The sequence below is a fragment of the Nyctereutes procyonoides genome, unplaced genomic scaffold (genome assembly GCF_905146905.1).
Source record: "Nyctereutes procyonoides isolate TBG_1078 unplaced genomic scaffold, NYPRO_anot_genome, whole genome shotgun sequence".
Classification (NCBI taxonomy): Eukaryota; Metazoa; Chordata; class Mammalia; order Carnivora; family Canidae; genus Nyctereutes; species Nyctereutes procyonoides.
The window spans coordinates 31,494,351-31,508,781 of NW_026575125.1; the positions used below are offsets into that span (position 1 = coordinate 31,494,351).

Sequence of the window (14,431 nt, forward strand, 5' to 3'; positions counted from 1 at the left end):
AAAAACATAAATTTGAGGACATTATTTGATTGTGCAGCTTAGATGAATATATTATTATTGATGCCACAACAGTATGATATAATACATTTTTAAAGCTTTTTTATATTATGATTCCCATTTATCCCTTATATTAATGTTTTATGTGCATCTGAATTGACAAAAATATAGCATCTAACATATGTATTTTAAAGATTTATTTATTATTTTTTAGAAGGGAAAAGGGGCAGAAGAGGAAGGAAAGAGAGAATCTCAAGCAGACTCCCCGCCCCGCACCCCCCCACCTTAGCACAGAGTCTAACATGGGGCTCAATCTCAAGACCCTGAGATCATGGTCTGAGCCGAAATCAAGAGTCAGACATTTAACCAACTGAGTCACCCAAGTGCCCCAAGCATTTAATATATTTTTGAGAAATAATATCTTTATTTATGTGGACTCTAATATACTTGGCCCCATGATATTATAGAACTAATGCCAGGGGAATGCATTAATACTCCTTTGTGTAATTAGTAGTTGTATTTAGAAATAATATTTTGGTTTCTCACAAGATCACTGACAACCTCTGTACTTGATATAAGAAAACATTGAAATTTAATATATATATAAAAATATAAAAAGTTTCAGGGGCACCTGGGTGGCCCAGTCGATTGAGCATCCAACTCTTGGTTTCAGCTCAGGTCATGATCTCATGGGTCATAGGGATGGAGCCCTGCATCCAGCTTCCTGCTCAGCAGGGAGTCTGCTTGAAGATTCTCACCCTCTGCCCCTTCCCCTGTTTGTGATCTCTCTCTTTTTCTCTCTATCTCAAATAAATAAATAAATCTTTAAAAATATATGCATAAAGTTTTAATGTTGTATATTAAATTAAAATTATAATCACATTTTAACATGAATTTTAAATCATTACCATTTTATTTTTTTCAACTTTATTTTTAACTGTTAGTGTACTTTGTAAATTTAAAAGCAATTCACAAGAGAAAATCAAAATATTTTACTGAAATAATTTAAATATGAATTTTAAGGTACATGTGAATAAAGAATAGGAAATATTTTTAAAGTATTATTACAAAATAAATGTTATAGAACTTATTTTTAAAAATTATTTGAAGGTATTTGCTATAGTATTACTATGTAAGTAGAGCTGGGTATTTGCCACAATGAACATACAGATAGCTGAAAAATTCACGTGTTCATGACCACCAGTTGAATTATTGATATAACGAGGTGAGTTCCTGAATCAAATTTTACATCTTAATATAATCTTCTGTAATCTAGTGTATATCTTCCAGGTTAATCTTTGTCATGCTATTTTTACATATTATTTAATACTCTTATTTGCTTCCAAAATGTTAGTGTGTGTGTGTGTGTTAATGCCAGACACAGTAAGTCAAAGTATGCTAAAGGATATTTTTCATGACATAATTCATTTTCTTGCATCTCAACTGGAAATGTTTCTCTCCTATAGTTGTCGTAGAATGTCAGTCCAGGAAGAGGATAGAACAGGAAGTGGAAGTCACACTGACTGGTGATTTTTTTGGAGAAAGTCCTATCTTAGATTCAACAGATTTTATAGTGATTCCAAAAAGAAATTCACGTGGTTCTTATGAAGATATTGATGGTAAGAGAACCACAGTCATGGATATAAAAAATGATAATAAATAAAAACTCAATTTCCTTAAATTGCAGTTTGCTGGAGCACCTGGGTGGCTCAGCTGGTTAAACACCTGCCTTGGGTTCAGGTCATGATCTCAGGGTCCTGGGATCCAGCCCCATGTCGGGCTCCCTGCTCAGTGGGGAGCTTGCTTCTCCTCCCCACTCCTGCTCTCTCTCTCTCTCTCTCTTTCACTATCTCTGTCTCTCTTTCAAATAAATATTTAAAATCTTTAAAAAAAAAAAAAAAGAAGTTACCTCATTCTATTTAAAAAAAAAGTTGCGATTTGCTGATTCCTCAGTTACATGAAAATCCACACCCAATATGTTTCAGTTACAATATATCCTTAAAATAGTGTTTAGCAAGTGTTCAGTGATGTTTGTTCTCTTCATATAGTGGTCATTTCCAAAAGGAAAATAATTATAGTTGTTAATGTATTTATAAGAATAGATTATTATTCTGTCATCAGTGAGAAGAGAAAAAACTGTAGTAACTAAATTCCACATCCCTTCACTTTTAAACTCTTCCTTTATTTAAGGAATATGATTGAAGCCACCTTTACAGTTTTAAATTCAGAAACACGACCTTGCAAAAAATGTTCTGTATTTAAAGAAATTGAAAAATTGACATAAATTAAATGCAATCCCCAAATAAATTTTGTATAATAATCCCTCTGGCATTTAAAATTTTAAAGAAAACTTTTCAACAAGTTAATATGAAGATCTGGCATAATCAAATCCCAGTGATACAAGGTTTATTTTTCAGCTGTCTTCCAGATGAACTGAGGTAGAATGCTCCTATTTCTCATTGAAAGGGAAATCTCCTATGGCTGTATTTTATTAAAATCAGGGGGGGAAATCAGTGTTTAAGTGTTATTTAAAAAACAAATTGACCACAAAATTAAGTATGAAATTCCTGCAGAAATAATATATCTTCTCTGGTTTTCTCACTCATATCTATAGGTTTTTTTTTTTACATTGAATTTAGTATTATTATCTTTGTGTCTGATTTAATTATTTCTGTGATCAAAGAATATAAATGAGATATAAGTGAAGAGAGATAGAATATATGAGTATAGAGAGAGTACATAAGAGTAAAATAGTTTTTAATTTTTTATTTTTTTATAATGTTGGCTGTTTCTATTAAATAAGAGATGTTCAGGACACCTGGGTAGCTCCCCAGTTGAGCGTCTGTCTTTGGCTCAGGGCGTGATCCGGGGGTGTAGGATGGAGTCCCGCATAGGGCTCACCACAGGAAGCCTGCTTCTCCCTCTACCTATGTCTCTGCCTCTCTCTGTGTGTCTCTCATGAATAAATAAATATAATCGTTTAAAATAAATATATAAATAAATAAGAAATGTTCATTTTTAAATAATTCCAGAAACTTCTAAAGTGATACGAATAGTCATCCCCAGCTCAAGTCAGTCCTAGTTGGGTGGTTGTTACACCTTAATAAATTTGATATATACCCTCTTGAGCTTCCAGCCACACCCAAGGGGTGGAATCGTGCTAGGAATTTAACCAGCTATTTTAACCAAGACCAAATGACAATGACAAATAAGACAGGCTTATTTCTCTTTCACAGGAAAGCCTGGACTTCTAGGAGGTCCCAGGGAGTGTGGTGCCTGGGTCCCTTAGATCATCCAGGGACCCAGATTCCTTTTCTCTTGTTGCTTCACTATCCCCTGTGTTGTCCCCTTCTGCAGATCAATTGTGCTGTCACATCTGCAGTGGAGAGCAATCTGGTTCCCTTGAAAGCCATGGCCTAAAAAACAGAAAAAAAAAAAAAAAAAAAACCATGGCCTGGGGTTGCATACGTCATTTATATTTGCATCTCTTATATTTGTATGCCATTGGTCAGAACTCAGTCATATGGACATGTCTAGCTGTAGTGAAGGCTGGGAAATGTAATCTCTTTATCCAGGCCCAGATAAAATTTGAGTACTTTCTATTACTAAAAAAGAAGAAAGGAAAAAATAAATATTGAAAAGACAGTGAGCAGCCTCTGCCCTACTTTATTTACCGTGGACTGATAAAATCTATCTGTGGTCAATCTATCCAAAGGTACTTATTAAAAACTTATTACACATTAAATGTTTTTCTGGGCCTAGAAACTCCTACCTCTCATACCTCTCATAAATCTCCTTCCGTGAAACTCATGTCCCCACTCTTTAGGACAGAGTTTCAGTCACTTTCTGGGCAGCATGTCAAATCCCTTACTGTTTATCTGTATTTGTTGAAGCTGTAATATGTAAAGATGAGAAGTATTTTTATTTATTTATTTATTTATTTATTTATTTATTTATTTATTTATTTTTGCTTTCTTTTCTCTGCATGTCTGCTTTTCTCCTCTCTAATCAGGCCTACTTTCTCTGTCTACTCATCAACTTATACACATGGCTCAGTCATGAAGAGTCAACTGCCTTTCACTTTTCTGGATACTCCTTGGTGTCTTCCAAAATAGATCATTCAAACTAGAGTTTTGTTGTTTGCAAACAAGTATTCTGAGAGTAAATATGGGAGAGGATCTGGAAATAATAAATATTTCTTAAATGAATTATAAAAATGTTAAAACAATCTCCCCCATACTCTTTCCTTATATGGTTTGGAAGGTAATAATTTAAAGACTGGAGATGGAATTATGAAATGAGTACCTATGTTACAAGTACCCAATGTACTTCATAAAATCTTTGGAGTTACAAAAAAAAGTGGTTAAAAAAAGTGGTTTACACTAATTATTGTCTTATTTATTTACTAGCTAGGTATTGATAGTATGTATTGTGTGAGTTAAGAAAATATTAAGTTGCACAGACATTTAATTTGTAATTATGTTAATTTATTAGTTATTTGTTTTTTTCTCTTTGAATTTTAGTTTTGTAATTGCAGAAATGCCAACTGAATCCTAGACTGTTTAAATTTATAAAAAATGAAATAAACATGTCAGGAGAGGGGAATTTTCTATTGGAAGTCTGTTCAATTACTCTATTTTAAAGAGTATCTATTCAAAATGAAATCAGACTGATGGAAACCATTTCCATTTATCTCAGAAATGTTGTAAGTTTAATACAGATTTTGCTTTAGTGAATAATGTAGAAGCATTAGAGAAATGTAGGAATTATAATTTTTAAGTAAGTGAAACCCTGCCGACTTCCTTTTCTTCAACCAGTAGATAAGACTAAAGGGAATTCTGATTGTTTATGCAGATCATGGATAAAAAATATCAGTGTAGATTAACCTCAGAGTTCAAATGTGTAACACAACTGAATATCCAGTGAGAAATAAATATAAGCACTTTTTATTGAAATGGAACATATTTTAATAAGCAGCCAACTTTTAGTAAATGTACCCCAGTAAATGTCCAGTATATCTCTAAAGTAAAGTAATTGTTTTGTGTGTCATTCTGCTGTGCTTAAGTGAGTTTTAATAAATGAGTGTTCAAACTTTGATTTCTATTTGAAATCTATCCTGTTGAAGGCAAAATGTTGATGTTTCTGTGACATTGTGAAGGAAGGTACAAAAAATGCTTATACATAGGATCCATTTTAATATGTTCTTGCTACATGAAATTACTTATACCTTTTTTAGGTTGCAAGCTAAAGAAATTATAATTCTGAAAAATAGAAATTGATTAAATGTTATTACTAAAAAAAAAAGTCTACTTCCTTCTATATAAGCAGGGTCTCTAAGGAAGTTGCCAGTATCATTTTGGGACATTTGAAAGGCAAATTAAGAAAATAGCTCTTGAAAGTACAGCTTTTGTTTTTTTAAATTTTATTTTATTTATTTTTTATATTTATTTATGATAGTCACACAGAGAGAGAGAGAGGCAGAGAGAGAAGCAGGCTCCATGCACCGGAAGCCCGACGTGGGATTCGATCCCGGGTCTCCAGGATCGCGCCCTGGGCCAAAGGCAGGCGCCAAACCGCTGCGCCACCCAGGGATCCTGAAAGTACAGCTTTTGATATGGCTCTTACTTTATTGCTTCATTACTTTTCATGATGAAAAATAATACTTAATATTGAAAATAACAATTTGGAAGGTTCACAGGCTTATATCTTCCAGTGATTCCCTCTAAAATAGCTTTTTCTGTGTTCAACACCACCAAACTCAAGAAGTTTATCTATTTTTTGACTAAAGACATTTTAATTTGTGAATGTTTCTGTTCTGAAGCATGTCCTATATAGAAGTAGATTTGTTCAGTCCCCTCCCAAACTTAACGTTTTTCTCTGTCTTTATGGTACCTGAATATTTGATAAATCCATTAACCACTCCTTTGTCTGGGTTCATTAAAGGCATCTGGTAATAACTTGATTCCTTTTCTGCCCATATTCGAAAGAGGTAATCAACTTGCCTGCACTCTGTAAGTCTACCTGCTTGCCTTTCCCTTCTCACCTATTTCTTTAAGGACAAGTCTGACCACGAAGTCTGAATACTATTTTAGTCTTCAGTATATGCAAAGACAAACCAGCTCTTTTCTCCCTGTGTGTGTAATTTAATTATAGTATACCCAACACATTAAATAGTGTTCAAAAGAGTCATGTTGTTCATGCCAGTTTGTACTTCCTTTGGTCCCTTAAATCCATTATGGAAATCAAAGTCTCTTAAATCCATTATGGTGGAAATTTTAAAACTCTCTGGCTTGGACCATGATGCAGTTTTAGGCATGATCACTAATTAAACCCTTATATTCCTGCACACAGGTTTGTGACCAAATGAGAAGTAGATTCAAAATAGGGCAGATGGAGATCAAAATGTTACCTCTATTCATTATAAAGTGACTTGGCACTATGGATTCATTTGGGTTTATTAATACCTTCCACCAAAATGAAGTGAAGTGCATTTACCCGAGACTAGCCAGTTGTAGATTCCTGGCAGGAGCAAACAACCTACACATGAAGGAGGAAAAGAAAGTGCACATTCTGGATTCAAGACATTAGGAAAGAAAGAGGTCTGTTCATCTACTCATGTTCCATTCCTTCACCCATATTCACTGATCAGATATGTTGCTTTTCCCCCAATGGCAAGTCTTGATGGAGGAGGCAGATTGATGCTGAGACTTTTTTCCTCCTATACTTTTCCTTTCTTGTGAGTGAATAGGCCCCTCTATATAGACATGATAAGCAGGAGATCAGAATCCCCAACACTCCTTCCCATCAGTTGCCCTTTATCTTCAACATCTTTCCCTAAGAGTCCAAAGAACCTTACCAAGCCTCATTAAGTGAAAATGCCAGGACCTCTCTGCTCTCCTTCCACCCTGATTCCTCATATACACCATTGAGTTAACCAGGATTGATCACTTTTATATTTCTTTCATTCAACAACAATCTTGCGAACATCATTGCTGCCAGATACTTTGCTGAGCCCCAGAGATACCAAAATTAATAAGACACACAGACTGTTGTCAAGGAATTCAAAGAACATCTGTCCAACGTGTTGGATTTATGCACCTGCAGTATTTAAATCAATTGGTATTGCCCTACTGGAATATTATTATATGTGGATATTTAGACTGTATTTTGCAATGTCACTTCTATAAAATTACAAATTACAAATTATTCTGTGTGGGCATAATCTCCCCCATAATTGTATTTGTTCTTCCTAAGTAATTCTTGGTCTATGCCTTCTTTGTGCCTCCCTGGGGATTAGTTCAGTGACTATCTCTATGAGATTTTTTCTGTGAGGGTGGTTTTATTGTTTAACTGCATATCAGATTCATGCCTCTTCCTTTTATTTTCCAAATGTTCTATAACTTGAGGCCATTGTTCTTTGATTAGTCTGTTATCCTTTTTGTGTGTCTGATTTGCTAATTTATGTGTCACACTGGTCTCATTTCCATCATCTTGCTGTATGTTGTTTGCACGTCATATGTAAACTCTCATGCCCTGTTTGGTCTGTAATCACTCACAGCTCCTAAGAAACCTGTCATTGGCCCTTCCAAGACCCTACCTTGCCCTCTAGATTCGATCCTTTCCCCTGCTTTTGTTCATTTTACTTTCTTTGCTCAACTCATTCTGTTAAGGTTTCTGTCCTAACTGTCCTAACGAGACTGCCCTTCACAAGATGGTCACCTTTATCCAGTATAAACCTATGGTCAGATTTCTGTCCTGAGCTCACTCAGCCTTTCAACATTTGACCCCGTTGAAGGACTTCCTGCTCTTAGTTTTCATGACTAGTCTTATTATTTATTATCTCACTGGTTGCCTCTCCTCCATTTTTCTGGTTGGCTCCTCTTCTTCTGACCAGGATCTAAATGTTTGAGTGACCAAGGGCTCTGCCCTGAGGGACACCACACTCCATTGCGCCAGTTATGTCCAGCATATTTCCAGAGGCTGCTGCTAATGATATCTTTTCAGCAATTGTGCCACTTGACCGGCCTCATATCCCAGGTTATGAAGTATAAAGCCAGACACCTTGAGTTCTTCCATTTAATCTCTTTAGGGCCTTGAGAAAATTACGTTATCTCTCTATAAACTCAGTTTCTTCAACTGTAACATGGAGATAATAATGGCATCTACTTCATAGGCTGTTTCTGAGGATTAAATATGTAAATGCATGGAATCCTTAGAAAGCCTATTGTTCTCAGTATGTGTTCCATAAGTGTTAGATCTTACCATTATTGTCATTCAAAGCTCTAGCGGGGGCATTTTGTGACAGTTAAATATTAGAGTGACTATCTTCAGTTACTGACAAATGATGTTTTATAATGGAAACGTAGTCCTCTCATTGTCATTCAGTGGGTATTCTCATTAGTACACAGAAGAATATCCCTGGAAAAAGAAAATACAAAAATATGGTGCCTACATATTAAATAGAGACTGAAATTGGATGCTAATTGCTGAAAGCTCAGATCAAATATTTATGTTGCAAGAAGTTCCCTTATCTTTTCTTTTTTGGTATCTTGTTTCAAACAAAATGTGTAAGAAGAGCATCAGATGTGAGGCCACCTTCTTTAATTTTTCATTTTGTAGTTTACTGTACTTGTAGTCAGAGCAGAGGAACATGCAGTTATATTAAATTAATCAAAATGTCTGGTCTGTTAAATGGCCTTATGAAAGTGAAGTAAAAACATGTCAGTGAAATCTTCCTTCAGAAAGATTTGCAATTTTATTTAAAAAAAAAGTAAGATTGGTTTGTTCTTCATTACTTGTTCAAAGAAAATAGCTTTAGTGAGTTTATCCAGCCTTCTCTGTTTTCTTTGAATACTTTGCTGTCTTCATCTGTTTCAAATTTGTCCCTAGCATTCCATTCATTCCTTATGTGATTATGATGTTCTAACAAATGGGCATGCCCATTATTAGTGAAGAGAGAACAGACATTTAGGGGAAAAACATGAAATACAATGTTCATTATTCTTTGATAGTCATTTCTCCATAATTGAAATCTTTTTGTTGGGTTTATTTTGACATGTATTTCTTACAGATTAAAATGTATATGTTATAATAATACATAATTTCAAAGCATATTTTATAATGAATTTGTTATAATTCTATAGTTTCTGATTATATTTAGTCAGGTGTTCTTTAAAAAAAAATGACTGATGTTCCTCCACATTCAGTCATTGTCCTGAGAAAATTCACCTTAGTAAGTTTAATAACAGGAACTGTTGGCCAACGTAGCTCCCACTGCATGATTTATTGGCACTATGATACAGGCATTAGGTTGAATGATAATTATGCAGGGATATTATCCGGATGGGAGACATGCCCCTTTTGTTCAATATAATGACTCTGCTGACATACCCAAATGATTATAGGCATTATTATTTTGTGACACAATAGATAGATATGGATATGGATACAGATAAGATACAGGTATCATACTCTGAAATTCTCTGAAACCTGTTTGATTAAATATTTTGTATATATGTAAAGGATATGGATACAGGACAGAAGCAATAAGCTGGTGATTCTGTTGCCAGGCATGCTTGCTCATGTCTCTCCCACTTTATACAGAGCAGGGCATTATCTGATCTTAATCTACATCTTCAAAAAAAAAAAATCTACATCTTCCTCTCACCCTGGTGCAAGCCATCACCTGGCCTGAACTACTGTGGAAACTTCCTTAAGTTCTCTCCCAATCCCCTGTTGCTCAATTTGCCATTAAAAGAGCACGTTACTGACATATTTAAAACATTCAGTGGGCCCCTGTTATTCATAGAAGTCCCAAATCCTCACCGTCCCCTGTATAGTCTTGCCTATTTTGTCCACTTTATCTTTTGACAAATTCTTGCCACTTCCTCTGCTTCATCCATGAGTTCTCTCTCAAATGGGCTAAGGTCATTTCCATTCTGGCAAAATCCCCCACGCTGTTCCAATGCTTAGGAGGCATTTTTTAAATTTCTTCATCCAGGTAACCTTTATCACCTTTCAATTTTGGTATATTTGTTTCTGCCTCAGTACCTTAGCAGCCAGGATCCCAGAACAGATGCTCTCATAACCTCCTTTACTTCTCCATAATAGCAATTATCACAGTAATTAAAAACTAGTGGTATTACTGTTAGTTTATTGCCAGTTCTTGCCTCTCAGTCTTCAGCTCCATGAGGGAAAAACCATACTTGTCATTTCAAGGAAAGCTTTTTACATACTGTTAAAACACAATTAAAGGGCAGCACGGCTCGGCGGTTTAGCACTGCCTTCAGCCCAGGGCCTGATCCTGAGGACCCGGGATCGAGTCCCATGTCGGGCTCCCTGCATGGAGCCTGCTTCTCCCTCTGCCTGTGTCTCTGCCTCTCTCTCTCTCTCTCTCTCTCTGTGTCTCTCTCTCTCTGTCTCTCATGAATAAACAAAATCTTTAAAACACAATTAAAGATAAATATATATTTATCCTATTAGTTTCATGAATTTAAGTGCCTTTTTAAGGGTTTGCTAAAAAACAGTAGAATTTTCCCTCCATGTTGAAAACTTTGTTACAGTAGTCCCAAACGCTGTTGGGTTGTAATTTTGAAATTGTAAAGTGTATTATGGGAAACTACATTTATTTAAATTTTGTTTTAGAAATGTGCTGGTATTCTCTTAGTGTTATGAGCTATGTTTTCCATGAGAGATTAATTTTATCCAACAATCAAGATAATTATTTTAAACTGGCTTCACTGACTTCGCTCTTATCCACCCAGTCCACATAAAATTACTGTATAGTTTCTCTCCAAATTAGGAGCATAACAAAAACCATATTTCTCACTTGGTAATATGACTTTCCAAATAAAATGGAGAGACTAACAGATTGCTTTTAAGATACAATACAGAATGTCAGTTTATTGTGACTTTCTCCAACCTTCTTCTTTCCCCCTCCTTTATGGGCTCAGAACAATATATTCCAGTTACAGACAAGGAGAATATGTGTAGTTTGAAAAATATATTCACATTGTTTCTACTTGTTTCACCTCCTATCCCTTAGCCGATAATCGTGTCTCTATTTTGTAGCAATGGATCTTCTTATGATTACAATTATAACATCCATAGCGACAGATTCTCCACAGGGAGTTCAATGCTTCTGAAACTAAATTTAGCTTCTCATTTCTTGTCTTCATTCTGACATAAACATTCCCATAAAGATTTTAGTAATTAAGTAGAAACAGATGCAGAGCTCAACTATATACAGTATTTGCTTTAAAAATATTATGTTATTTGAATGCAATGGAAATTTCATCTCCCATTAACCAATCTAAAACTCTTAAATGCTCTCTTTGTATGGATTATGGCTTCCTATGGAACATTTCCATATCTCCCTAGAACAAATAGACACATTATATGTAGACACATTGATTTTGCTATTGCAAAGACAGGTTATTGATAGGAACAATAATTGCTGATTTTGTCAACAGGATAAAAAACCAGCAATTCCAGAGATCAAAAATATACTTTTACATGTGGAAAAAGTAAGAAAAAGAGAGAGAGAGAGAGAGAGAGAGATCTTATAAGAGTGTGGGTCAGCCAGTTATTTTACATTAATAAGATTTGCTGGGGGGATCCCTGGGTGGCGCAGCGGTTTAGCGCCTGCCTTTGGCCCAGGGCGCGATCCTGGAGACCCGGGATCGAATCCCACGTCAGGCTCCCGGTGCATGGAGCCTGCTTCTCCCTCTGCCTATGTCTCTGCCTCTCTCTCTCTCTGTGACTAGCATAAATAAATAAAAATTAAAAAAAAAAAAAATAATAAGATTTGCTGGATAATCATTAAATGTGACTTGGGCTTGTTACAGCCATACTATTTTTCAGAGTTCTACAGCAGATATTATAATCAACTACGTCTTAAAGGTGGTCAGTTTTCTGCTTGGATTGCATAAAGAAAGGTGGCCATCAGTTCTATGAACCCAAAGATCATGTTGACCTTTATATACTGGAGACAGACTGCAGAAACTACCTCAGCTGTGGACCAGGTCAAGTTATGGGTTCCTGACCTCTTTTCCATGACCCATATGCAACAAACTTCTCAATTTGGCATTTGGGCTCCTTTTGCTTATGTGGAGAGTTAATATAATAGATATTTGTTCTTCTCTTATACATGCTAGTACTGGATTTAAGATATTTTTCACATGTACCCAACAAAACCCTGCTATTACTTTCTTCTGGTAAGCTACTGGTTAAGAAAATATGGTTAACTAGGTGGTCTGTAATACCCCAAGACTAAAACATGAAAAATTCTCTCTTTTATTAAAATATATCAGAACTTTAAAATTCTGCCCTAATAGATTAGGATGCCGTTTTAATATTTTTTAAACTTAATTCAAATATTTCTTTATAAGTTACAAATCTATAAACTTTTAATAAATTTATTATATAGACCATGCCATATTATTTATATTTTATGGTAAGTATTGATTATTAATTTCCATCTAGCTATTTCTTATTTCATAAATCTAAATTTTAAAGATTTAAGGTAGTGGGAGTTGTCTTCTGCATTTATGTTTTTATTCAATAATTTATTTATTAACCTTTTAACAAAAACATTACTGAGTATTATTATACATCTGGTAATGCTCTAGGTATTATGAATGCAATTTAAATAACATAAATCTTCTCCCTCCGTCTGAATATCTGTGCATGATTAGTGTTGACAGGTGATTGCTTTTCAATCTATATATACTTAAGTTGAAATTATTTTAATCTTGATTTTCTTAGATTTGCCTCTAAAACGTGAATTTGAATATGAAATTCAATTTGAATCTGAAGCTATGAAGTCTAACTTGGGATCCTGTGTAGCTTTATATATGATCAAAAAATTTTATCACATCAAAGATGAAATGATAACATTGGTCTTCAATGTGGTGTTTGCACCAAAGAAACCATTGAGGTAAACTTTTTTCTTTAAATAATATTATGACTCTTTGAAACTACATATTATTACTCTTTTAAACAAAATGTTGATTTTTCTTTCCATTTTTTATATTTAGATTGTATTACTACTTTGATGCTACTGAGGTAAATATTTTGGGCTAGATTCTCTCTAGCTATCAAGCTCTGAAAAATATTCTGATAAAGAAAAAAAAAAGTTAAAATGATTAGAAGTCTAAGAAATCCTTCACAAACTGTGAACTCCCAAAGGTCATTAGGGTAGAATATTCACAAAAGAGTGGTGCACTCCGTAAATTTTTTTCAAAAACCACTGCCTTGGTGCTGTCCATTGGCAACATGATGTTTCTCTCTCTCTCTCTCTCTCTCTCTCTCTCTCTCTCTCTTAGATTTTTATTTATTTTTTAAAAAAGATTTTATTTATTTATTCATGAGAGACACAGAGAGAGAGGCAGAGACACAGGCAGAGGAAGAAGCAGGCTCCGTACAGGGAGCCCGAAGCGGGACTCAATCCTGGGTCTCCAGGATCACACCCTGGGCTGAAGGCGGCGCTAAACCTCTGAGCCCCACCCCCCACTCCCCCCCCACCCCCGCCCCAGGCTGCCCTCTCTTAGATTTTTAAATTTGAGAGAGAGAGAGACAGAGAGAGAGAGACAGAGAGACAGAGAGAGAATGGGGGGAGGGCAGAGCTACAGAATTTTCAAGCAGGCTCCCTGCTGAGCACAGAGCCCAGTGAGGGGCTTAATGTCACGATCCATGAGATTATGACCTGAACCAAAATCACCAGTCAGACACTTCCCTGCTGAGCCACCCAGGCACCCCAACATGATGTTTCTGGATACTACTTCTCAGAACCAGTTCGAATGATTAAAAATGCTTCAGCTGGGGATCCCCGGGTGGCGCAGCGGTTTGGCGCCTGCCTTTGGCCCAGGGCACGATCCTGGAGACCCGGGATCGAATCCCACGTCGGGCTCCCGGTGCATGGAGCCTGCTTCTCCCTCTGCCTGTGTCTCTGCCTCTCTCTCTGTGACTATCATAAATAAATAAATAAATAAATTTTTTAAATGCCTCAGCTGTGTTCTACTTCATAGTTGCTTTTATCACCAAAACTATAGCATTGCACATCCTGTAGTAAGATTTAAGAGGATCATATTGGAATCTCTGAGAATAGTGACCTCTGAATGTCTTTCTTCTGGGAAACCGCATCCAGTGTCTTTATATTTACTTGCTGGGCAACTGGTACTTAGCACATGCAAATGCTGCATCTGAAACAGGGATTTCTTTATGTCTTAATGCAGACACTGATCAGTACCACAATACACACAAAGTACAAAATACGGGGGTGCCTGGGTGGCTCAGTTGGTTAAGTGTCTGCCTCCTCAGGTATTGATCCCAGGATCCAGAAGCTCTGAGTCTGGCTCCCTGCTCAGAAGGGAGTCTGCTTCTCCCTCTGCCTTTCCCTGCTACTCGTGATCTCTCTCTCTCCCCCTCTCTCAAA

General features: G+C 35.8%; 1 protein-coding gene across 1 annotated transcript in view; it reads left to right on the plus strand.

Annotated features, from left to right (window-relative positions):
- CFAP47 (cilia and flagella associated protein 47) overlaps positions 1–14,431 on the plus strand; it is a 491,966-nt gene that overhangs the window by 428,410 nt on the left and 49,125 nt on the right. Inside the window, exons 61-62 of the mRNA XM_055338249.1 lie at positions 1,464–1,616; positions 12,763–12,934. Coding sequence (XP_055194224.1) covers positions 1,464–1,616; positions 12,763–12,934 — 325 coding nt within the window. The remainder of the gene's footprint in view (positions 1–1,463; positions 1,617–12,762; positions 12,935–14,431) is intronic.